This window comes from Clupea harengus, chromosome 7, assembly GCF_900700415.2.
Source record: "Clupea harengus chromosome 7, Ch_v2.0.2, whole genome shotgun sequence".
In the NCBI taxonomy this organism is placed as follows: Eukaryota; Metazoa; Chordata; class Actinopteri; order Clupeiformes; family Clupeidae; genus Clupea; species Clupea harengus.
In genome coordinates this window covers 5,025,088-5,050,881 of record NC_045158.1, presented here as the reverse complement: position 1 = coordinate 5,050,881, position 25,794 = coordinate 5,025,088, and the positions used below count along the sequence as shown (strand labels likewise).

Here is a 25,794-nt window from a genome sequence, read left to right as displayed (position 1 = left end):
CTTGGGTCTGGTGCTCCCTGAGCCGTGATCATCTGGGCTTCATCCTGTGAAATCCGTGACAATTACAGACGCAATCATGTAGTCCTCATACAGATCTCGCTTCATAACACGGGGCTTGGGCAGAGGAGCGCGTCGCCACGGTGCCAACGGCACAGGGGGTCCAGCGGAATGCCCAGCGAGAGAGAAAAAAAAAAAAGGAAAACCCAAGAATGAGGATGAGTGACTTTGCCAAAGCGAAAAAGGGGAGTCTTTGCACAGAAAAGAAGAATTGGGTTGGCAAAGCCCTGGCTTGGAGCAATAACTCACTCGCAGGAGGATTGCCACCCCTGAAATAAATTCTCTAATAAAAACAGAGGTCATGCTTCCTAGGGAGATTGTCTGTTTTTTGATGGTGGGATGCTACGCTCTGGCTGGTCATGTGTCGACAGGAACAAACTCCATGAAATGCCTGGATGCGAGAGAGAGTCTGGTGACTGCTGACAATGTAAGGCACTTCAGGCAACCTGTTGGTTTGAAACACTGAAGTAATCTATTTCCTTGCGTCCCAGAGAGCTCAGGTCCACCTTCCCCCCTCATAATGTGTGTGTGTGTGTGTGTGTGTGTGTGAGCCCTCCGGCTTTGTCTCAGTGGGAGGGCCAGGGATCACACCTCATTGAGAAGGGATTTCGTCACCCAGTTCAGCTAAAGCTCCACAGAGACACACAAACACACGCACAGGCACGCATGGACACACACACATACAAATACATTCAGAAGTGATTTCGTCACCAAGTCCGGCTAAGGCTCTAGCTAAACAACCTAACATCCATGGTGGTGTGACTCCGAAGCAGTTCCAGGGCGCTGGCAACATACAATTAACACTGGGGTGTGTAATTAGACCTATTGTTCAGTGTGTTATTATCACACAGTTACAGACAGAAAGGGGGAGTCGTTGGGCCCTCACCAGTGGCTTAAGGGGACACTCAGCACCTCAGACAACTACTACAGCATTGGACACACAGACAGCAAATAAACACTAAACCAACAGCAGCCTGCAAACACTTATAGAAACCCACACACTCTACCGTGCAACCACAACTACATTCTTCATCAGAGTCAGACTTACATATCTTCTCAAGCAGGGCCTTTGCTAGGCCTATTTGGGGGGGGGGGGGCTTTAGCCCCCCTCAAAAGAAATACGCTTCACTTAATCAAAGCTATCAGTATGCCTAAGCTATCAGTTATCATTGTCGTTCCAAAAATCAGCGATTGCACCATGCGCAACAATGGGAAGGCTACAGTGGTGTTTCCATTTGTCTGTGCAACACACTCTGCAAGGAGGGAGTGACACTCACATGTTGTTCACAGCATTTTGGTAAAGGATACTGATTACATGACATGAAAAATCCAACGTGAAAATCAAATAGGCTTATTGTTATCATAATGCTAACAGCATCCTGAGTGTGGCATGTGTCTGGACAGCTCTATCATGCTTAAGAAGGAGACATTGCTGATTGCTGATGCTGAGTATTAACAGCAAATGGGCTTTGTTTTGATGCATACTCTACGAAGTCCCCCACCCCCACACACATTCAATTAACATGAATATGATCCAAATTATTTTGAAAAAAAGTGGGCTTCATTTTTGGCGTAATAAATGTGGATAAAATACACATGGTATGTTTTTGTCGTATACCATTGTCATATAGACTATTACTGAATTGCTTGAAAAATTTAAATTGTAAATCGTCACCTTGATTTTTCACAACTACTCCCAAATCGATAATAAGTTTTGTAAGAATCACTTAAGGACAGACTGTTTCTTTAAGTTTAGCCCCCGTCTCCGTCTGTTGAATGGAGTGTCGTTTTTCAGCGCAAACCCCTCCTCTCCTCTGCATTCTCAACAAACTGGTGGAGCCTTCTCCCTCTCTAAACGGCCAACAGATACTGGCTTTTCTGCCTGCGCATTCCCCGGCGGTTAACGCACTAGGAAAGACACTTATCCTCAAACCACGCGAATTTTTAGACTCGGAGTAGTTATATAAATATGCTGTTTCGTACGAACTTATTTTGCACTTCGCTCATTTAACATTTTTTACGCGAAAACGATTTTTTTCGTGGAGAGTCGACGCAACTTTGTGGTCTTTCGGTGCGTATTCCATGCGCATACACTCAGTAGTAAGGATCCATTTGTGATCAGACGTCCAGAGGCCTGCAGCGGTACACTCATGAGGATATTAGAGGGTGTTCTTGGTAGCGTTCTCGAAGTTCGCGTGGACCGTCTTAAGTTGCTTTCCCTTGTTTCCCAGGAAGAGTGCCGTGGACACACTCTGCCAGACGGAGAATAAGTAACATCGTGAGGACGTGTTGAGCATACGTCTGCAAAGTTGTTGCATGACAGCGGGAAGCGACACCTGTATCTTACATTTGAAATTAACCAGAAGGGATTCGGACTGATTTCTGGCTGGGTCTGTGATATCTGTAGTCATGGAAAAATCGGAGCTTTCTATACATGTCAACGAGGAGTTCTGAAAGCGTGGGAACTGGTGCTGCCTGTCTTGGTCGAGTTCACGCTCTGAGAATCTGAGAGGACCATAACACTTGGCTTGAACAAAGTTGATGCACAGTGTTCATCTAAAGTATAACTCCCTTTTTTGTGTGAGAGGAACACAGCGAAACCAGAAACATGCCACAACTCAACGGAGGCGGTGGGGATGACCTGGGGGCCAACGATGAGATGATCTCCTTCAAAGATGAAGGGGAACAGGAGGAAAAAATATCCGAAAATGTGTCAGCCGAGAGAGATTTGGATGACGTTAAGTCCTCTTTGGTAAACGAGTCGGAAAACAATAGCAGTTCTTCGGACTCTGAGGTAAGAGACCACGCGTGGTAGCCCATGACAGTCGAGTAGTGAGTAGTTACTCTGTTACAAGTAGTTCACTTTATGTCCTTGATCATACCCATTCCTTATGTTGGATTTGTTTATTTGCGATCAGCAGGCAGAAAGGCGCCCCCAACCAAGAACAGACTCAGAGCTATACGAGAGAGCCAGGGATTACTTTAGTGAAGGTAACAATCATTCTTGCCTCTCATATTTACTTTACACCAGTTTTCCTGAACCTATCCTTAAAAAGTTCCTCTTCCTTTGTCTATCCTTCTGTGTTTTGTCCCAAAGCTTTAAGAAGACAAGATGGAGGCTTATTTAAGAGTACCCCTTATCCTGGTTACCCATTTCTCATGATCCCAGACCTTACCAATCCATACCTTTCCAACGGCGCCCTGTCTCCCAGCGCGAGAACGGTGAGTTGTAGTGGATCACTGCTCCCCAAACTACACACAGTACAATTCAATTGTGCATATGTATCTCCACTACACCAACGCTTGAAAAATACATGCAGATATTTCTTTGAAAAGAAACAAGCGATGAGGAGTTTGACCGCCATGTTTATTTCAAGTGGCCTTTCAAGAACAAGTCAATAAGTTCTATGTTATTTTCCTCTTTTTCTCACAAGACAGTTTTGCTTCACTATAAGACGTCGTTTCATAGTTATCCATAGCTTGTTATTCAGACATTATTCTTAAAGGAACTCGTAAAGACTGCGTGGGTATGGAACGAACCTGAAAGTTTAGCTTCAGGGAACCTCTGACGGAAGTAAAAAAAAAAAGTCACGTCAACGTAACAGTAGTAATTCTGAAAGAGACTTTAATTTCGGTTACTGATATGTAGTTCCTATTTATTTACCCGACCGCATGCGTGTCATGTTTGTATGGTTCCATGTAGCTAACTTCATGCGGTATCCCAGGACTACTCTGCCTCTCATGTGCTTGATGTAGGCCATACACATTGTAACTCAATTTCCTTGATTGTCCACTATGTAGCAACCAAATTGGTGCTAAACTATTCTATCTCTGGCGTTCTGGACTTTATAATCGTCTGTAGAAAAAAATAATTAAGTAACGATTTCATGCGCTCAGCACATTTCTGTCTGGATATGCAAACACTTAAAACATTTGCACCAGTCATGGCCTATTGCATTTCTCAATTAAATTGAATTACTTCATAGCTAGTTTTAAGAACTAAAGTTTGCTTACATTGGAGCATTTCTTAGACCATGCAAAGTGTTCTTTGTTTGTCTAATGTCCCACCCCGTGACAAAAGGAAGAAACATGAGTTTATTTGGAATTTTCCCTCTGTTGTAATTTGGGTTTCTGGTTTTGGCATGGTCAATTATTCCACCTTGTCTTTTTGAGTACTAGTCTCAAATAATGTGTTATTATTTTTTCATCTCATTGCATAAATGTTTTGCAATTGCTGTTTCATTGCTTGTTAGGTGACTGATTGGTTGGCTTTAACCGTATAAAATGCTAAGGAAAGAAATTGCCCCATCCTGCCCTCCCAATGAAAGTGTGTGTAGTGTCCAGGTGACGTTAATTTTAGCCACAGTGGTCAACATGTTGCCTGTAGTTTTCAAACTTGAGTTAATAGTTTTGTGTTTGTGTCTGCTAAGGGTCAGCTTGCCCCTTAGAGTGTTGGATCATTTAAAATAAATTGGCAAAGAAAAAAATCCTCACATGATTTCATGTTGGCACGTATTAGTATTACGGCATGTAAACTAACTAGACAAAGTTTGGGTTTTAAATATTTGTAGTTATTAAAACAAAACTCAACGTTGAAGTCCTGAACCCCTAAATAGCGTGCTGTGTGCTCTAAATAAATGGTAATGCTATTGTTTATTTCTAACTTTCCATTCCCCTCCTCACCCCGAAATCATTATGTGATTTGATTGGAGCCAGCCAGGCATTTGTTTTGAAAAGGAGCTCCCCTCTACACACCCCCTTTCCATTTTTTTTCCAGCTTTTCTGTCTCTTTTCTGCTATCCCAAATCAACTCTCCCTTCATTTCTCTGCCATTCAATTAGAGAGGCGTTAGCGGCCCATTGTCATTCGGAGCCGGCGCTTGATGGCTTCATTGGAGGTCTCCATTGACACTCATTAGCTTAATGGCTACTTTCCATACACTGGATGCATACCAGTGGAGAGATCCTCTTTTGTCCCCCTCAACCTATCCCGAGTTATCTGCACAGAGCCGACATCTTCAGGCATCATGTGCGTCTTTTCTCTCTCTCTCTCTCTTCCGCAGTCTTTCGTTCCTCCCGGTCTATAGTTCTGGGGGTTTGGGTATTTTTCCATTTTTCATGTTTATTCACTAGTTGGTGGTCTCTGTTTCCCCACTTCTCCCATTGCCGGCAATTATTTTTATGTCATTATCTTCCTGATTGTTTAGTTTGCAAGCATTTGTAAAGGTAGCTTTGGTGGGAGTGTGCTGATGAAGGCATTTGGCTTAGTTTGAATCGGAATATAGATTTTCTCTTAAGTTAAGATCATGTGGATTTTCGCTGTAGTTTTTAAAAAAATGATAATGTGCAGCTTTTAAATCCGATCCAGATTTTGAACTTTCACCACATTGAGATATCTGCACAAAGAATGAGATGGTTATCTCTTATTTATTATCCTAGCTCGAAGAAGAAACAACATTGTTTTGAAACCTATGCTAATCCCAGAGTGTATCAGAGTGCATGACCCCTTGAAAACAAGGATGGGGCACAGAGTTTTGCTTTTATTTGGGTTTATGTTGGAGAACCCGGGCAAACAGAAAGGGCGGGACAGAGGGAGGGAGAGGGAGAGAAAGAGAGGGAGAGTGAGCGAGAGACTTACGCTGAAGACATTTCATCCTCCATAGCCTTTCTGAGTGTGGTGGGTGCGGATGTTAACCAAAGGGGCAAGGCCAGATAAGAGTCTTTGAGGCAGATGAGCTTATTCTGTCAGTCAGCAGCCTCTATGCTTGAAAGCATGGTTAGACAATGACTGACTGGCATAGTTTGAATATTCATTCAGTTATCTTAAGCTGCGACTGTGACAGTGGAGACTTAAGCCGTCAGATTCATCACGCAAAGTTTTGGAAAACAAAATCAGGCGGACATGAAGGAGCTGCTCTGAATTTCAATTCTCTGTTTAAAAGGGGAAAAAAAGAAGAAACAAACAGCGTGTTTTGAAACAAGCAGTTGAAGTATGCAGCCACTTCGCACTTGTGTAAACCAAGAGCCCGTTTTGCTGTACTGTTTTCTGCTGAATATTTGAGATTTTTTTTCGAATAAGTTATACAACATGAAGTTAAGCTCCTACAGTGGCCTATTCATGAAGACCTGCTATATGCACGAGAGAGGTCGAATTTGGTTCAGCAGATTATTGGATGGTCTGGGTTTGTGAATAAATCCACTGATGTGTGAAACCTCTAGTATGGGTTTAGTTATACAGAGAAAACTGTTATTGAGTTCCTCCCATTCTGAAGCCAACCAGAGTGCTAGAGAGAGAGAGAGAGAGAGAGAGAGAGAGAGAGAGAGAGAGAGAGAGAGAGAGAGAGAGAGAGAGAGAGAGAGAGAGAGAGAGAGAGAGAGAGAGAGAGAGAGAGAGAGAGAGAGAGAGAGAGAGAGAGAGAGAGAGAGAGAGAGAGAGAGAGAGAGAGTGGGGGGGGAGAGACAGGAAAATATAACAAACCATGTCCTCCTCGGTGAACAATAGCAAGGTTGCATAAATAAAACATTCGGATTCAATGTTTACCAACACACACTGATATTTTTCCCAAAATGCCAACCTGTACGAGAGGAGAAGGAAAAGCGTTGAATATGCTGTGTGGAAGCAGGGCCTGGCATACCTGTGAGATCGGAATAAGGAATGTAAACATGGCCAAGCTGAAAAAAAAAAATCCCACATTGCTTTCCAATGTCTCTCCCTATCTCTGTACCACAGAAGCCCAAAACAGACCAAACTCGAGAGGTTAAGCGTAGTTTTAGGCTGTGCTTTTGACTGCATGAGTCGGAATGACTGATGACCTTTGTGGGAGTCTTTATGAGTGGTAACCCTTGTGAGCCGTTGTTTTGTTGTTGACTCTGCCGTTGTTCTTGAGGAGCCTGTCTGCTTGTTGGTGGAAGCGAGTACATATTTCAGATGACGCCTGGAGCCCTGATTTTGAAAATGTAACTCAAAGCTGCCTGTAATTGTCTGTGGATTTGTTTACGTTACCCTTTCCCACACAGTGTTGTACACACGCAACGCTACTGTCCTACTTGCCTGCTCAGTGAGATCTTGATAAACATTGATCTTTGGTTGACGGAGTGCATACGTTTGCATAATTATTTATTTTAGCAGTCTCCTTAGTGGTTATGTTTTTTATAATACGTTTGGCTGGCTGCTTTTTGAAGAGCTACAATTGAGGTGGCAGCATTCAGTGTGTGCATTGCTGGACATGCTGCCTCACTCTGTGGACGCCGTGATGGAGCGGCACTCCAGGAACGGGCCCCAGGCCGGGTTGCCTATGGAAGATGTTTATGGGCCTTTGCACAGCCCAGATTCCATAAAACAAGAGGACAAGGAGAGGAGAAAAGGAGACGAACACACAGATTTGCCATAATTGATTTAGAGCCTGCTCACAGCTGAATTCCTCAGTAATCCACTGGGACTTGAGGAGAAACTTTTCTCTCTCGCTTTCTCTCTCGCTCTCTCGCTCTCTCTCTGTCTCACGTCTTGGCTTTTGTGAAGATAATTTATTTATTTTTTTCACCAGACCGTCTATCTTGTCACTAAAGTGAAGGAATGAAAGCATCAGCATTTCATTACAGTGTGATTTCGTAATTTTGCAAGGATATTGTCTTTTTGGAGGTCATTTGTGTAATTGAACGTTAATGTTTTCGGTTAGCGGTGTATTGCTGTCTGTGGGTGTTCATGACAGATTTTTTTATAGATTTGCGTTGGACATGTTCTAGAATTGAATTCATTTTCCAAACTCAGAATTTACTTTTCATCAGCAGGCCTGGGAAACCTCTGTGGAAGCCCTACTTTTTCAGACCGTTTCCGTGGCAGCCACCCCATTTAGCCACATCCAAGCTAACTATAGAGTTGCCATGCCTCTGTCTGCGGTAGCACACATAGCTATTGGTGCTTTTCCGATAACCAGAGTAGGTCTGGAAGTCGTATCTATGCATGAGTCTTGTGGACGAGCTCACAGCCATGTAGTCCGATTTCCCCCTCTGGAAAACATGTCCAGTTGCCGGTATGTCTATGCAGCATACTGTACGGCTACAATTTAAAGATCCTGTGTTTATTTCAGGGGGCTGTTTTATTTTTTTCCCCCTTGGCACGGCGGGCTCTGCTAGAGCACTTGACAGAAGGGCGATAGTTTAAACAATCCTCACCGCATTTCAGTCAACATGTTGACTTATTGAAAGAGCCCCTATGTGAACAACAGGCCCAGTAGTGCAGGGCTAAATCCCCACTCACTACCAGAAGAACTGCAGCAGTGTGTGTGTGTGTGTGTGTGTCTGTGTTTGAGGCCTTTCACAGACGCACAAATGCACCTTGGTGGAAGCGCATACTAAACTGTTTAGTCTTGCCTGTTGGGCTGTCAGTCATCGTCGGAGAGATCCCGGGGCTGAATGCGCTGCCACGATGCCTGAACTCGCCCGGCACACCTCTTCCTCCTCTGCCTGAAGTCGCCCCGCTGCACGTTTTGGTATTTCAAAAATTAGGAGACTGACTTAAGTCAACAGTGGTATTGTCGTGCAATATAAAAGAATCTCTCCATGCGTAAGGGAACTTTTTTTTTTTTTTTTTTTTCTGGCAAAGCTGCTCCAGTGACAGGCCCCGCTCCCTGTTCCCCACCCCAGCGGTAGTGCACTGGTGCTGAGGTGTGAGTTAGGGGTGGAGAGGGGAGGGAACTGGATGGCTGCTTCTCCACAGAGGCCACATTGTCCTCCTTTTTCATTTTGGCAAAAACTCTGTGCTATTTGTGTATATAGGTTCATGCGCCTGTGTATGTTTGCGTTATACACTGTTCTAAGTAAATCAGAGACTTGGTGTAATTTCTAATTTAAGGCCTGTGTAAACGACACGTGTAACTTTATTTATCTAATTTTAAGTATTGGTGATACTTGGTGAAAAAAAAAAAAAAAAAACGGTGAATGTCTAACAGAGCCACATTACTGTAGAGAGGTTCAGTAAAAGAAGTCAGAAGGCTCTTTCTGGAAGCCATGACCTACTCAAAGGAGTTTTCAGTAGCAGACTTTTTCTTCAGTTAACTAGTGCATTTAATGTGTGTCTCACATTAGACCAGTTGATGAAACAGAAGTGAATTCTGTCCTTTAGAACAACTGGTTTGTTAAGCTAAGGGTCCCTGTGCCATGGTATTGTTCGGTAGATGCGGCAGTACAGTGAATTAGGAGACTGGTATTTAAACACTCAATGACAGACAGAAGGTGAGGATGTTTTGAGGACTGGAATCCTTTAGGACTGATTGGGTTTTGAGAGTGTGAAACATCGCCATGCCTCTCTCTTTCTCTGTCGTCTCTGTCATCTCTGTCTCTGTCTCTGTCTCTGTCTCTCTCGCTCTCTCTCTCTCTCTCTCTTTCTCTGTCTCTCTCTCTCTCTGACTTGCTCTCATTCACTCTTTCACTTTCTATCCTCTGTCTTTTTCTCTGTGGAGAGCAGGAGTTGGCATCCATCTCCTGCCATCCTTCGTTTGCCCACCACGCCTCTTTTTCTCTCTCTCTCTCTCTCTCACCCTCCCTCTTTCCCCTCTGCCGTTAGATATTCTGTTTATAGCACTCTCTGGTTCTTCAAGAGTATGGCCCATCCAGAGCATCCGTAGCACCCTTTGAGGAATGGGAAACATACACACACACACACACACACACACTATCTCTCAGCAAACTCCCCACCACCGACCTCGTACATTCTGTGACATCAATGAAAGCCCTTTGAAGTTCTCTTCTGAATTTCTGCATTAATGTTATTTTTTCCCCCCCATCAGTTTATTGGCGCTGCCTGATCCTGACATTGATTCGGTACAAGCGTCTCTCGCTCTTGATGTGTTTGCCTAAACCTTTTACCATCTTGTGTTTTATTACGAGATGGTTGTTATTAATACGCACAAATAGACGAAGATGAGCTCATTAGTGATCACTTGTGCTGTCGAAATGATTATTTGTCTTCTGCCCGAGATATAAGAGAGTACACATGGCGAACGTTGAAAGAGTCTTCCTCCTCTGAGTGGATCCTCTAGTTGATGTTTGGCGCCATTGGTTCAAGTTAAAATTAGCAGGGTTGTAAATAATCTTGTTTTAATAACCACATTTTTTTTCGAAGCGATGATATCGGAGTCGTCTCGTGTTGTGTATGTTTTATTGCGGGCAGAGCGGAGTTTAGTTTTGCGTCCCCTTTCGGCCGACTTCCCTCTCCTGAGCTCCATGTATGCGCTGCCAGGAGGAGCCTGCTGAAATCACTGTTAGCTCTGCAAATAAACTCCCTTTAAACACTGACAAACATTATTTAGAAAACTCGAGTAAACAGATAGGGCCAAGCCTGGCTGGATGGAGCCAGAGCATGCAGTATCGGGTTCATTTGCTGCGGAGGTTGTCTAAGTTTGTTAGTTGCAACCTATGGTAGATGACAACAGGACTTCTTGAAATAGGTAGTTGTTGAGTGTTAAGATATATAAGAGTACGAAAGCTATTGATCTCAAATGACACAGTCCACAGTGATATTGTCCATTACCATCAAACAGGTAACCACCAGCATTGAAATGCACGAATGCTTTGTGTTTACATATTAAACTTCCCTATTGTCTACATTTATAACCGCTTCTCTAAGGAGCATTAAAGAATTCCGAATTTTTGGTGAAGGATGACCGTTCTTCCTCAGTCGTGACTGAAACAAGTCAGTCAACCTTGGCAAGGCGATTGCAAAGTAGAGCAGTGGTAGAAAAGAAAAAGTTGAAATACAGGTATGAAGTGTTTGCTCATCTTGCTTTGAGCTTGACCTAGCGTATATCAAACCTGTTCTACTGGGCATATCTCCCCGACAAGTCCACAGGCCTCTGGAGAGTGACAGATGGGCAGAGCATGGCTGTCACTGGGCAATTGGTTGGATGACCTAAGCCTGTTGTAATGCGGACGTTTGGCTTGAGTTGTGTGTGTGTGTGTGGAGGTGAGGGTTAAGCCTCGCGTTAGCGGCACGTTATGTGGAATGTGCCTCTCAGGAGGACCGTGGTGGCCAAACAATGCAGACTCGCTCTTCCAGCCCCTCCGGGCAAGACAATGCAGCTGCCTGCCTGCCTGCCAACCAGCCAGTCAGCCAGCCAGCCAGCCAGCCAGCCAACATGTCAAAAATAAAGAGCTTGTCATGTGAGAGAAAATGAGTTGAGTGGAGGTTGTGTGTGTGTGTGCGCGCACGTGTGTGTATGTTGACTTGAGGGTGTGTGCGTGTAGGACTTCTCATATGTCATGCGAATGCCAATCATGCCCAGTGCTATCCTGAATCCATGTTGCTACCTCTGTGTAAGCTCCCCCACCCCCCTCCCATTTTAGGGGTGGAGGTAGCACCGGCTGACGCTAGTGACCTGGGTAATAGATCTCAACCCTGGATGATAAGGCTGCCAGCTGATTGATGAGTGAGGTGAGGATTGGGGGGTGGGTTGGAGGATGGGGGTCTAGAGGTAGAGGGGGCAGGGAACCTCCCCCCCCCCCCCCGCAACTGAGCCCCTCTGTTCCCCTCAGCTCATGTGTGGCCTTCACATGGCCAGACTCGGGGTTTATTTCACATTAAGAACCATCAGCTCTCCTAAAACCATACACTAAGTGTTTCGCTCCATGCTAATAAAACCTGATTGTGCAGAGGGAGAGATGTGAAAAAAAAAAAAAAAAAAAACTCTCCCAAACAGGGTTTCATCAGTCTGGTATTCCAAACAGATGGTTTCAGTTAGAACTGTGCAGCGGAGAGAATAAGTGAGGGAGAGGGAGAAGCTGAGAGGGAAGGAGAGAAATGAAAAGAGAGAGTGAGTGAGTGGAGGGTGAGAGTAGAAGGGGTGAGGTTTAAGGGGGGGGGGGGGGGTGTAGTTGGAGACTGAGATGGAGTGGCGGTTTTCTCGTCGGGTGGGAGCTCTGCCTGGGCTTGAGATAGGGCCTGTTGTTTCGCCTTGCGCGATATCCCAGCTAAGGGCTCCCTTCCAGGCCTGGGGTCTCTGGCTTCCACAGCCTTATCAGACCTCTTAACTCCCCTCAGCCGCCACCACCACCCCATCCCCCTTTTGCCCCAGAGTAGCTCCTCTTCTGGGTACGGGAATACTCCGGCCCTCATTACAGCTCGAGCAAAAGAGCTGCAGGACGCTATCAGATCCCACAGATCAAGATTCCTTGGCGCGCAGATATTTACTGAATCGTCTCGCTCTTAAGGGTCACAAAGGGGCTAAAAAAACATGTGCCCCGGCAGCGCTCACCATTAGCAACAGGATAGGGCTCTCAGCTGAGATAAAGTTATGATAATTATTGGCTGCTCATTTTGTTTTTTTTTTGTTGTTTTTTTTTTGGTCTTCCCCTACTCCCCTCAGAAGCACAGCAGCCAAAGGTTTTCCTTAAAAGATAAGATTCTCCAAAACCTTGACGGAACGTAGAATAGCTCATCTCTCTCTCTCTGTCCTTTTTCCTTTTTTTCCTCCCTGCATCGGAATGGAGCGGGGTTGACACGAGTGAGGAACAGCTGTTCTCCTTGTTGGAAGTAGTAAATCAGTCCAAACCTCACTCAGCAAAACCAATCCCCATGGCAAAGTATCGTAAGAGCAGCCAGGGTCTGTAAGAGATCAGTGTGAACCTCCCGGCCAAGGCTCCGCATGTCGCACACACACACACACACACACATGCACATACGCACATACGCAAACATACACACAAACGCACATACACACAAGCATGCTCACTGCATTTATTTATTTATTTATTTATCTATTTATTTTTTAAGACAACTTCTTTTCTCTTTTGGACTCTCAGTATCTGCATTTCTAGCTAAAGTCTTTGTGTTTGAGGGCACGCCGTGCGACCCTGATGCTGCCTCTGTGTGAGGGCTCTCATTTCTCTCTCTGTACACACCAAGTATCTTATTGATTGTCCCCCTAATGGCTCAAGAGTGAGTTTCTCTCCTCACCAGTTTATATTTTTTGTCCCCTTGTTGATTGTGTAAGTGTCTAACAGAGAGAGTTTGCTGTAATAGTGATTACTAAAAGTAATGGACGCATATAAACAAATAGGCCCCCTAATGGACGTCCTAGCCAGCGTTAGCAAGCAGAGGCATCCTAAATATCCATTAGTTCATAATCCTTAAAGTTTATTTGTAATCCAGAGTCATGTAGAGGTTGTTGGGATATGGAGATCTTGCAAAACACAAAGAGGCCTCAGTGTGGACCTCGCACAACTAAGGGCGTTGTTGTCATGCTAAGCGCGTTGTTCAGCGGATTAGCTTCAGTGTGCGCTAGCTCCCGGAGCCCGCTTCACCCCAGGCGGCCCACCTTAACGCAACCTCTGCGTAACCTCACGACGCTAAACCAATTCGCCTCGTTAGCGAGTCACAATGTTCTACCCGAGCATCAGATTTAATTACGGTTCCAAAGCACAGACGCAAGTCATCTCCGATATATGGCAGCTTTATCTTCACCTGCCTCCGGTTTTGATGAGCTAATGCTAGATGTAGGGGCTGATTGTTTTCTGGGTTACTGAAGGGAGCGTGCCTGTGTTAGTGGGATGGGAAAACCCCCGTCTCAAGATGTGTCTGCTTCCCCTCTTTAAAACATGTGATGATAAACATCATTATTGACACGGTATGGATCTTCTGAACATTTAAAACTAACAGACAAATTTGTGTGAAGTGTGTGCATCAGTTGATAGAGGTGTGTTTAAACCGGTGTCAGGACCGGTGATGGCTCACCCATCAGTGCACACTCACCGTAATAGCGGGTTACAACACAGCCCCTTTTTATTGTATTTTGCACTGATCAACCTTATTTCAATACACAGAAATCAAATATAAAGAACTATATTTTTATCTGAACTTTTCTTCAGCGTCTTTATTTTAAAGAAAATTTGTAACCTTATTAAAAAAAAAAATGTTTACTTCCCAATTCTGTCACACAACATATTCCTTACAGTTATCCTGCTCTAGTGTAAACCTGTTTTTATCCCGCATTATATTCTCTACGTAGGATCTTGGTGATCGGGCAGGTTCAATAATGGCCAGGCACACTTGGACGCAATGCCAAGCAATTCCACACCCCTGTGTCTTCAAATTAGAATAATCCCTCATGCACGTTTGGGAACCAGAAAAAAAAATCCAGCCAGAATAGACCCAAAAGAGGACTGAGAGAGGGACTTTTTTTTGTTAAGGGGGAGTTTGGGGGAAGCGGGGGCTTGCAGGGTGTGTGGGGCGCCCGCCCCCCTAATGAAGCCTGCTGCAGAGCTGGCCTCGCGGGCTTTTTTGTGCGGCCCCCTCCGCGAGTGAGCGTGCAGGCAGGCAGGCAGGCAGGCATGCTGGGGGGCAGGCCTGCTTCTCGTGTGAAAAGGGATAGAGGGGTGGTTGGTTGGTTGGTTGTGGGGGGTTTGGGGGTTGTGAGGCTCTAAAGCCACGAAGGGCCGAGTCCGGCGAGGCTGTATGGGTGCGTTGGCAGGGGGAAGAGCGGGGCCCGATGAATAGGGTCTTTCAGTGCCTCAGACGGGCCTGAAAGGCAGGACACAAAGAGGCCGGGGCAACGGCTTAGAGTCGCACAGCTGAGCCACTGGAGGACTGGGTGCCCTCGGCTGATTTAAATACTGCCCCCCCCCCCCCTTCCCATGTCGTCTTTTCTTTGTCTTTTCTTCGTAAAGTTGCGTCGCCGTTACAGATAAACATTTGCCTCTCTGTGCCCTCTAAGATATAGGTGCCTCTTTCTTGTTGTAGTTCAAACCGTCTTCTTTTTGTTTTTGTTTTTAATAGATTGTTTGCAGTCATACACATTTTAAATAAATACCATCAATATTTAACAAAAAGAGTGAAGGCTGTAGAGTGCGGTTAAAACTGTGCCTGCTGGGCTTGTTGGTGGTGCTCGGTCAAGAACGACTCCATTGACTCTCAGGCCTCAACATTTTTTATTCATATTAGCAGCGGCTTAGTAAACGCTCTTGTTAAACATGCATTAGCTGCGTCTTTCAGGAAATTCAACGCGCTCTATCTGTCTCCCATCTCATTTGCTCTTTCACTGTCTCTCTCTTTCTCTCTGGGTGGCTAATCAGAGTGGTGATGGTTGTCAGACAGATGAAGTAACTCATTTGCTGTTATTTCTTCCCCCCCCCTCTCCCCAGTTCCTTTAGCTAATGCAGAGGTGTTGGCCAATAAATGCGATTAAATGACATAAGACTTTGACCTCAAATAAGTCGCTGGATTGGTGATATATTTGTTCAGCTCTTGCGCCTCTCTCTTTTTTTTTTTTTTTTTTTTTTCTTTCGCTTTCTCTCTTTCACACCAGACCCTGAGCAATTAAAAGGCCAACCAATGTTTGAAACCCCTCCACTGGAGCTAATGGTTCGTTTCATGCCAATCCAGACACACTCTGCCTGATAACGTCCTGATATTTTTCTTTTTTTTTTCTTTCCCTAAACATCATTCAGAGCTTTGTTTACTCCCTGGAGTGAAGGGTCAGAGGTCAAGGTTCAGGGCCAGTGGACTGAGTGGGATCCCTAAAGCTTGTAGTTAACTGAGGTGGAAGGGGGAGGGGGGGAGGGTGTTGCTCACTCACTCTATTAATTCATTGCATGGAAGTGGGGTATGACAGGTTCCAAATCTCTGTGAAATGGCATGAAAAAGTTGTTTTCCCCTCACAGTTATACGAACATATAATGTTATTTTTGGAAGTAAGCGAATGTGTCTGTGTGGAGAGCAGGCAAGAGGCTAAGCTTTTGTCGTCTCTGTGTGCTGAATTGCCTGAGTCAAACGCCTGCCATTATATCATAGCATCAGCATAGGCCGTCATTTAAAAGTCTAATCTGCTTTGGATTTCTGGTGAAACGTGTCATTCTTTTTGACATTGGGAACTTACGACCTCCACTCTGGGGCATGATGAAAATGTGGCCCCGTTTTTTTTTTCTTCTTCTTCTTTATTTTTTATTTTTTTTTGGTCCATGTGAACTTCCAGCCTTGACAGAGTAGCTCGGAGTCACTTAACGTGGTATTGTCTCTTAAAGCACCACGAGGGTGTTTGCCAGAACCCCACCCTCTCAGTCCTACTTTTTCTTTCCCTTTCTCTCTCTCTCTCTCTCTCTCTCTCTCTCTCTCTCTCTCACACACTCCAGTCTGCCACCCCCCCCTGTTTAAAAAAACTGTACCCCCCACCCACTCTTCCCCTCCCCAGATGTCCTGAAGTCAAGTTTATTATGCCGTTTCACGCAGCCTCAAAATTGCAGCTGCATGCGGAGCAATCTGGATCGTATTAGCTCAGGCGCTGTGATTTATAAATTGTTTCTCAGACCATAAATCCCTCCTGTAATTGTGCACCAAGCTTCTCTCTCCCTTTTTCACCCCCCCCCTTCTACTTCAGCACACACACTCATTCTCTTTCTCTCTCGCTCTCTCTCTCTCTCTCTCTCTCTCTCTCTCACTTTCTGACACATACGCGGTGCCTGGGCCATCTGTAATTGTTTGCAGGCGAGAGCAGTTAAGAGTTGGAAAGAGTGTGTTGTTGATGGGTGGAGGGAGAGATTTGGGTATTAGTGTGGAATTTACTGACTTGAAGGTATGGTGGTTTTCTTTCTGTGGCTTTCATAGTGATTAAAAAAAAGAAAGAAAGAGTTGAGCTCTGATAGCATTTTTGAAGGAGTCTTTGCTCTAGTTGTGCTTGTATTCGATCTAGTCGATCGGGACTCCTGTTGCAGAAGTAGAATATTGCCCTCAGAATTCCTCCATGCTCTGAGCCCTGAATGATCAGGGGCCTTCCTTGGGGGGGGGGGGGGGGGGGTTTAGTCTCCATTGTTTTTAAAGTGGGTCTGAGGCCTCCCATCACGTTCACCTTAAAATTCTTCTTTACTCGCGGATGAGGTAATGGGCCATCGCTGGGCGGTTTTATGGGCCAGTCAGGCTGCTGTCCAGGTGAGGTAATACCCATGCTAGTTTATGATGCATGAGTAACAGTGACGCCCTCGTTATCCTCACTCAGTCGACCCCCAACAAAGACATGCTGGAATTATGCAGTTTGCATGGATTCAATGTCTACACTAGACTAGTCACTAAGTAAACAGTTGCTATTTTAAAAATCTTAAGTGAAGTGACGTGAAGTGAAGTGCCTATATAAGAGTATGTTAGACTAAACATCCAATTATGTTTAGTTTTTTCCCCCCACTGAAGACACGTTTGGTCTGGATTTTGCATAGTGTTCATGGTACTCCCACAGCTAATGCAAATAATGATCTAATAAGTGATGGAACCCATTGGCCATCCACTAGTATGTCACTTACTCCATGCTGAAAGTGCAGTGTAAGTGGTTGTGTCATCTCAAATAAACTTCCCAATTTGATCTCTGGTGGTCTTTCGTATGGCTGAGAAGTGCATTACATAGGCATACCTGTAAACTGTAGTGGCAGCCATCTTGAACCTGGACTCACTGTTCCTCCATCAGATTACTCTGTACGGTGTACGTAAAGCAGTAATCAGTCATTTGACAGATATTATTCCGATTTATAATTATGTCTGGTGTGTAATCTAGGCAGTTCCATATGAAAATGTTGACAAACAAATTGTATCAATCAAGGTATTATTTCCCTTTTGATGTTACTATGAACAGTTAATGAAATGGGTCCTTAATAAGGGCCTACTTTCTCTCTGCTGTTCACAATGGCAGAAATCTAAAGCGCTGGGGAGAAAATGACCCCACTCCGGCCCCACCCCCCCTAGGGTGGTCTAACCTATCAGTTTTTATTAGGGGAAGCCCTGTCCAGGTCAACGCAAGCAAATAAATGAATGAAACCCAGCACTTCCTGTCCAACTGGGAAAACATTAGCTTCATAACTCGACCAGAGGCACTCCTCCAATTCGTTCCTGACCTCCTCTCCTTTCCTCTCTATATTTCAATCTGTCTCTGTCTCTCTCGCTCTCTATCTCCCTCTCACTCTATCTCTGTCTGTCTTTGTCTTTCTCTCTCTCTCTCTCACTCTATCTCTCTCTCGATGTGTGAAAAGCATCGCACACATAGCGGCCTGCCACTGCGGAGTGGCCCTAATGCATCTTTATGGGAGGCTGAAGATGCTCTATTGTTTTGCTCTCGGGCTGCTTCTCAGTGAACCTGAAAGCGAGAGATGACCTCCTGACCTCCAGCTCGTCCTGCTCGGTCTGCTCCCTAAAGACCCTTTCTCCAAAAAGAGGTGGGGTTTGGGTGGGTGGGGAGGTGGGGGTGCAGCGACACAGCACCACAGCGCCGGAGTTGGTTTAAGTGCTGAGGGGAAATTGTTTGTTCTCTCTCTCTCTCTCTCTCTCTCTCTCTCTCTTTCCCTTCTACTTTTGTTTGTGTGCGTTTTAGTGCAGTCCTTTAGAGAAAGACTTGACTGACATTCACTGTGTGTGTATGTGTGTAAGTATGTGTGTAAGCAACACTGAAAGCGCTTCAGGAATTCAGGACTGCGCATGTGAGGAGATTTTCGGGGAGCGTGTGGGTGGCTGGCATGTCCTTGACTCAGTCTGCTTTCGGCTGAACAAGTCATCAAGTTTGTTCTATTGAAGCCCTGATTGACACCAAACCTGTGAAGCTGCTTTTCTTTTTCCTTTTTCTCTTCTTTCTTCTTCTTTTTCTTTGGCGTGTTGTCGGTCACTTGAATGCCACATCGACCTGGAAAGGTCGATGCAAACCTGTTGATGAGCATTTGTTGGTGTGTGTGTGTGTGTGTGTGTGTGTGTGTGTGTGTGTGTGTGTGTGTGTGTGTGTAGCTTCTGCATGTATGCCTATGTGAGTGTTTAACTGCCCTTTAAGTCTCTGGGACATCCATGTTTGAATGTGTTTCCATGGCGACGTGTGTGTGTGTGTGTGTGTGTGTTAACTGTGGGTGGGTCATGGCCCAGCAAACACACAACATGCTCATAGAATGGACACCTTCCCCGTGTTGTATGGGATAAAAGTATCTGCTAAATACACGTCCTTGGATCATTCAGGAGCCGTGTGTGTGGGTGAGAGTGAACTAGTAGAGTGATGTCAAGTAGTAAAATTGACAGGAGGCGAGTGTTTCTCTCTCTCTCTCTCGCTCTCTCTCTCGCTCTCTCTCGCTCTCTCTCTCTCTTGTATTCTGCGTGAGCTACTAGCGCTCACACACAGGAGGCATCTGTGGGCAGCTGTACTGGGGGAGGGGCAGTTGGAGCTCCAGGAGCATGGGGAGTTTGGGGGGGTTGGGGTCTGAGTGAGGGTCTCCGGGAGGGAGAATGGGGAATAGAATAGTGTGTGTGTGTGTGTGTGTGTGCGTGTGTGTGTGTCTGCTCATCTGCTCCCATCCTCACATGCACACACAGACAGAGTAGTACAGTGGGTGGAAGTTTGTGTGTGAGTTTTTGAGTGTGTGAGCATACATAAGTGTGTGTGCGCGATTGACGCAGCATTGGAACGTGTGTGTGTGTGTGTGTGTGCACGCACATGCATTGGAGGAGTGGAGAGGAGCAGGAGGTGGGGTAACGGGGTGGGCTCTGTCAGTGGGGGCTGCAGAGAGAACACAATCAGCCCTCTGTTTTCTTAAGACTTGTGGTATGTGCAAGCAGAAACAAATGTGTTTAATTTAGCCCTTTTTTCCTCTTCCTTTTTACCCCTGTACACACCCACAGCTCTCTTCTTCCACCCCTCTCTCTTCCCCTCTCTCTCCTTCTCTCTCTTTTTGTCTCTCTCTGTCTTCCTCTCTCTCTCTCTCTCTCTCTCTCTCTCTCTCTCTCTCTCTCTCTCTCTCTCTCTCTCCTCCTTTCCTCTTTGCCTTGAAGAAGATGCCTCCTGCCCTTCTGCCTCTGTCAGCTGCTTTGCAGAGAGGTATAAAAAGGCAGAGGAGAAAAAAAAAAGCGGTGTGTGCCCTTCGCTCCGAAAAGGCTCCTATTGAAAAAGCTGGCAGCCACTCAGTACTTCGAGATCAAATTTACTCGGAGGCAAATATTTATTTTCTCTTTCAGGGAAAGGGGGGGGGGGGGAGGTTTATTTTGTATGTTGGTGCCCAAGTTTACAAGTGATTACTATGCTGAGGTATGTAGTAGGGGGGCAATGCTGGCTGCCTTGTCGACGGGGGTAACCTCATAACCAGTTGAGCCCAGTCAAATCACACATCACATTTTTAAGGGTGCCTACTGTGGTCACATATGGTTAGACTGTGCTTGCCATAAATTAGGGGTTCAGTTGTTTTCCAGTTCGAGCATTTTTGCCTGGGATGAGAATCTTGGATCCTGCTTTTCTTTATTGTAATGTGTGTGCAAGTGACTCTACCGTTGTTAGTCGGCTAATAATAAGGCCAAAGGCCAACATTTGACTGAAACCCACAAATACAAAAATGGCCTCATCTCCCTTCAGGTCAGGTGATGCGTGTGTGCGTGTGTGCGTGTGTGCGTGTGTGCGTGTGTGCGTGTGTGTGTGTGTGTGTGTGTGTGTGTGTGTGTGTGTGTGTGTGTGTGTGTGTGTGTGTGTGTGTGTGTGTGACTTGGGCTGTGTGTGTGTGTGTGACTTGGGCTGTGTGTGTGTGTGTGAGACTTGGGCTGTGTGTGTGTCAGAGACTTGGGCTGTGTGTGTGTCAGAGACTTGGGCTGTATGTGGGGAGAAGTGTGTGGTATGGGTTAATGTGAAAGCATTAAATCTGAGCAGAAGGGCTCACAGCCAGAGAGGCCAGTTTGACATGTAACCAGACACCACAGGCGATGGAGGGAAAAACTGAAAAAAAAAAAAAAACGTTAAAATGGACTCAAACAACGTGGCTACCTTCACCTCACTCCATGTGAAAAACGAGTCATCACTTTCTCATGTTTTTATTATATTTGAAAAAAAAAATACATTCTATTTGACCCTTAGTCTGTCTACTCTCCTACCATGGTTGGTTTACTCCATAGATAGATTGATTGACTGGCATAAATTGCATAAAATACAAACTATAAACAATAAACTTTATATACTACTATACTACTAGATACAATAAATAGAATAACTGTGCTAATGAAATGTAGAATGTGCATTGCTACTCTGAGGGTAAGCCTCCTCTCCCGACAAAGAGGTGGAGTCATTATATTTGCTATTGCAGTGGGCAGGAATAACTTCCTGTAGCAGTTCTTATTACAGCATTGAAGGAGCCTCCAACTGAAAACACTCTGCAGTCTGACCAGTAGGTCGTGCAGGGGATGTGCAGTGATGTCCAGTACGTTGAGCAGTTTATGCAACATCCCTCTCTCAACAACCACCTCCAGGGGCTCCGGAACAGTCCCTAGCACAGAGCCAGCCTTCTTTATCAGCTTCAGTTTCAGTTCAGTTTCTTAGGGGTCACTGGCCCTGATGCTGCTGTCCCAACAGATGGCAGCAAAGAAAATTGCACATGGTACAACAGACTGGTAAAGGCAACATCTTGCTGCACATATTGGCGGACCTAAGCTTCCTCAATAAGTAGGGTCTTCTCTGTCCCTTCCTGTAGACAGTCATTGTACATTTGCACTGTCAAGGTGACCACCGAGATATACCTCTTCTCCCAGGATAGTCCTGGTCCTCCTAAAATCCATCTAGGCCACATTTAAGAGGAGGTGGTTGATCCCACTCCATGCCATAAGGTGGTCCACCAGTTCCCTGTACTCAGTCTCCTGTCCTCCACTGACACCCCACAACTGCAAAGTAATCTAAAAATGTCGGCAGATGATGGGACTCCGAGTTGTATTGGAGGTCTGATGTATACAGGGAGAGAGGGAAAGGTGAGAGGACAGTCCCCTGCGGTACTCCTGTGCAGCTAACCACCTGCTCAGTCACTGTACCCCTCAGTCACACAAACTGTGCTCTGTCTCTGTCAGGGAGGTAATAATCCAGGAGGTTTGGAGGTGTCTACCTGTATTTTTTTTAGAGTTTCCGTCGCGGCAGGTAAGGCTGGAACATGTTAAAGGTACTTGAGAAAACAAAGAACATGATCCTCACAGTGCGGCCAGCTTTGTCCAGGTGAGAGTGGGCAGGTAGATGATTGCATCCGCGGGCCGGTAGGTAAACAGCAGTGGGTTCCAAAGAGGTCTGAGTTGAGCCCAAACCAGTCAGCTGATGGTCCTGTACTGAACATGTTGAAAAACACATTCCACTTGTTATAGACAAGCTTTTAGAAGGCATATTGTAGTATTATTGATGCCACTTAAAATATATCAAGGCCACATTTGGAGAAAAGGAGAGATTTGTAAGTGGACCATTGTACATCAACTGCTTGCAGCAAGCCTGTAAAGATCCATTCATCTCCATACTTGTGCTGGTTGATATCAAATTCAATACATTTTCAGTAAATGTGATTGACTTTATTGTACTGAAGCACTGCTTCTATTCGGAGGACACGTAGTGAAGGTGTCGCATATCAAATCAGCCGAGTTTAGTGAACACAGCATAAAGGGCTGAACTTGCTATTGGCTTGCGGTAAATTGGCGTCTATTGATGAAAATATGAATTGTTTGGACTGCCATGCTCTTTCGGCTAAAAAGAAACAGAAAGGAATTGGGAACCAAAGGAAAGCATCAGCGTGCGGCACTCGAGTCGTGTGTGGGTGCCTTTGGGGACTAAAGCAAGCCCAAGGTCACCTGTGACATGAGAGCTGCATAGAGAAGATAGCCTTCTCTTAAAGACGTTAACAATTCCGTGTGAACAATATGGACTACTTAACTAAATGTCTTGGCTCTGACGTTAGGCAATCGTTTTATAGCATTGCATTGCTCACTAGTATTTCAAGGGCTCGTATTGACAAAGCATTTGACCAACAAGAGTATTCCTAAGATGCACTGAAGGCTTCTCAGTAAATTATTTCTCTGAAAACCTATGTAAGCTGTTGAGACCAACTTTTACTAAGGAAAAGCGAGAACTCATAAGAGAAAGACCTTGTTACCATGGCTTATGTCAAGAATTGCTTTCAATGAATGGTTATTGTTGATGAGTGACAGATCGGTGCCAGTGAGTAGGCATGCAGTTAATCGAACAATCAATAGATAAATCAATGAATATGACCAACTACAAATTAAACTCTAATGGAATATGCTACCCACACACAGACTATCTTTGCACCGTTTTCAAAACGTATGATGAAAACGTTTGTGTAGACAGGAGCTAGTTTGCATTCCAACATATTGAAACGTTGAATGTTTGAAACTGCCGTTTCCAATTAGTTTGGGAGTTGAAGAAAGCGAACAAATGCTTTGTGAATACAGGCCCTGTTGAGTTCATGGTCTCCCTGTTTTTTGAGTTTATTATCTCCTTTCGTATTCTCAGAGGACTTGGAGTGTGTGTGTGTAAGTGTTTGTCTCACTGATTGTGAGGTTTTTGGCTACACTGAGGGGTTTCTGCGAGCTTGTTGCCTTCTGACTGTGCTTTGCTGGGAAAGGTCTCCAATTCATGTCTACACATCTGCTAAAGTGGACCCTAACAGTCGTGGTGAAATTAAAGTTCCATGCTGGAGCTGGACTGCTTGTTGCTGTAAGTGTGCATCTATTTCGTGGAGGGTCTTGAAAACCTCTCAGTTCTCCTCTGTAGCTAAATCACACAATCCTACTTGTTTTTTTTTCTTTCCTTATTTAGTTTTTCTTTTTTCCTGTTTTTTTCTCCCGCTCTCCCTCAATCTCTCTCTGCCTCACAGTCCCTCTTTACGCTAATAGTTCTTTTGTGTACGAGAGCATGTTAAGAGGCCTATGCTGCTTGGCCTTAATAGGCCGTGTTGGCATAGAAACGGTTGCACTCTGGAAGAGGTGACCTTTGACCGTTTCTTTTTTTTTTGACAGGCCCTGAATGAGCAAGCAAGACGGCCGAGCAACACACAATGGAGGCCTGGGGAGCGGAGGGAGTAGCCCTGTCAGAGTCTCTTAACTTCACTTCCCCCCGAACACCAAGGGACACTCGGAAATCTGGTGTCTATTAGCTGTATGCTAGCCTGGGTTAGCCCAGGAGTCGAGACGGGCTGCGTTTAACCCCCCCCATGTCAAACCTGGTGGGTGGGACCACAGGTCTGTCGAGAGGTTGTTGTTTTAAAGGCAGGGGGCATTTTTCACGAAGCTCACGAAGGCAAACACTTTGGCGATCGGGTGACATAACCCGTTGCGTTGTGCTATCGAAAACGAGCCGTTGTTTAGGATGAGTAACTTGTGTTTCCTCGAGACTGCATTGCTCCTTGACACAGAACAAGACAGTTGGATTGTTCAATAGATGGGTCATGGGGTTGTGGCCAGAATTGTATCATGATGCTCTTTTGACCAAAAATGTCTTTTGGCACACACTGAAGAATCAACAGCATGAAAATGTGCTTCTGTTTTCGCTGTTGACACCTGTGTGTCGAGTTCACATGGAAAAGAGATACAACCCTCCCTTGCTTATGACATATTTTGTAAGGAGGTGAAATGTTTGTTTTGGAAACCTGGTATTTTTATATTTCGACAAACATATATATCATCTGCTCGTACAGACGATTGTATCCACAACTACTCTTGGGGGGAAAAAAATATCTGCTTCCCATCATAGAGGAGCCTTTTCCTTTGCCTGTGTACTAAAGGCAAAGAAAACCTCATTTGGATTTTAGTCAAGCTTTGGTGTAAACAGTTTGCCCATCCAAAGCAAACATACCTGCGTCTTGACTAGACATGCTAATGTGTGACCGCTTTGACTGATGGGAACATAGCTGGATTAGCCTGTGATTGCTAAAAGGATGAGAGACATGACACAGAGTGGTGTGCAGTTTGCAGCAGAACTGGTTTGCCATTTTCTTTTATACTCTAGACTCAATGCATTGTATGATTCTGTAGCCTATGGCTGTTTTACAGGAATGCAGTCTCCTGACTCAGTCAAAAAACACAGATTGCCTTTCCCCTGCCAATTAAAATCGAATTAGCACTTTGGGGTAGTCTGTCGTTTGCTTAAGAATTGTGTCCTTTAATTGTCTTAATTGCCCCACAATACACACAAACAATGGCACCCAATTCAAACTAGGTGGAGACTTTCTCATTCCCCCATTGTGTGCGGGCTGTCGAACGGCCTATGTCTGTGTGTGTCTTGCATAGATCAACACGAGGTGCCAATGGCTCGCATAAGCAGGTGATTTACTCGAACAAAGGCTAGGGCATGTGGAGACTGACTGACGGGTCCATTATCTGAGGCTACTCTTTAAGGGGGGGGGGGTCATTAGCACCTAAACCTGCTGCAAGCAGTGTGGCCCTTTTCATTTCACAAAGCCGGGTGGGGGTGGGGTAAGAAAACAAAGAGGAGGGATAGGGTACATGCTTTCAGGGGTGATTGACATTATCTCCTGGGTAGTGTCTGTGTCTGTGTGTCTGTGTGTGTGTGTGTGTGTGTGAGCGAGAGAGAGTGTGTGGGTGGGTGTTCTCTATAGGTCTACGTGTTAACCTGTTTTATGGATCTCGTTACTTTTGTGCAACTAGTGAAATTATATTGCATTCTGTAGCTTGAACTGATGCCTGCTCATCACTTGTATTCAGTAGCTGTTTTCTGACACCGACCTTATATATTTTTTTTCCCGGAGCGCTGCACATCATTACTGTCATTTTCATAATGTCAAAACTCAGCTCACTGTGCCATGGGACTGTTATCCAAATGAAAGTATGTCATTTTCAAAGTTTTCTTTTTTTCTCGAAGAGAGTAAAAAAAGTTTTTTTTTTTTTTTTTTTTTACTTTTTAGAGACTTTTTTTTTAGAGAGAGGAGGGGGGAGTGTATTTTCGGTCCTCTTTGTTGGCAGCGCCACCGCTCGGCTACC

The 25,794-nt window shown here is 45.1% G+C and overlaps 1 protein-coding gene across 4 annotated transcripts in view; it reads left to right on the top strand.

The window, feature by feature from the left end:
- Window positions 1-1,848: 1,848 nt before the first annotated feature.
- Window positions 1,849-25,794, top strand: part of tcf7l1b (transcription factor 7 like 1b) — a 46,201-nt gene continuing 22,255 nt past the window's right edge. Inside the window, exons 1-3 of one of the 4 annotated variants that reach the window (XM_031570238.2) lie at window positions 1,849-2,851; window positions 2,979-3,048; window positions 3,155-3,279. In XM_031570238.2, the coding sequence (XP_031426098.1) occupies window positions 2,666-2,851; window positions 2,979-3,048; window positions 3,155-3,279 (381 nt within the window). In that variant the 5' untranslated portion in view covers window positions 1,849-2,665. Of the gene's footprint in view, window positions 2,852-2,975; window positions 3,049-3,154; window positions 3,280-25,794 lie in introns of all 4 variants that reach the window. The other 3 variants (XM_031570239.2, XM_012830430.3, XM_012830431.3) reach the window with 3 other exon arrangements.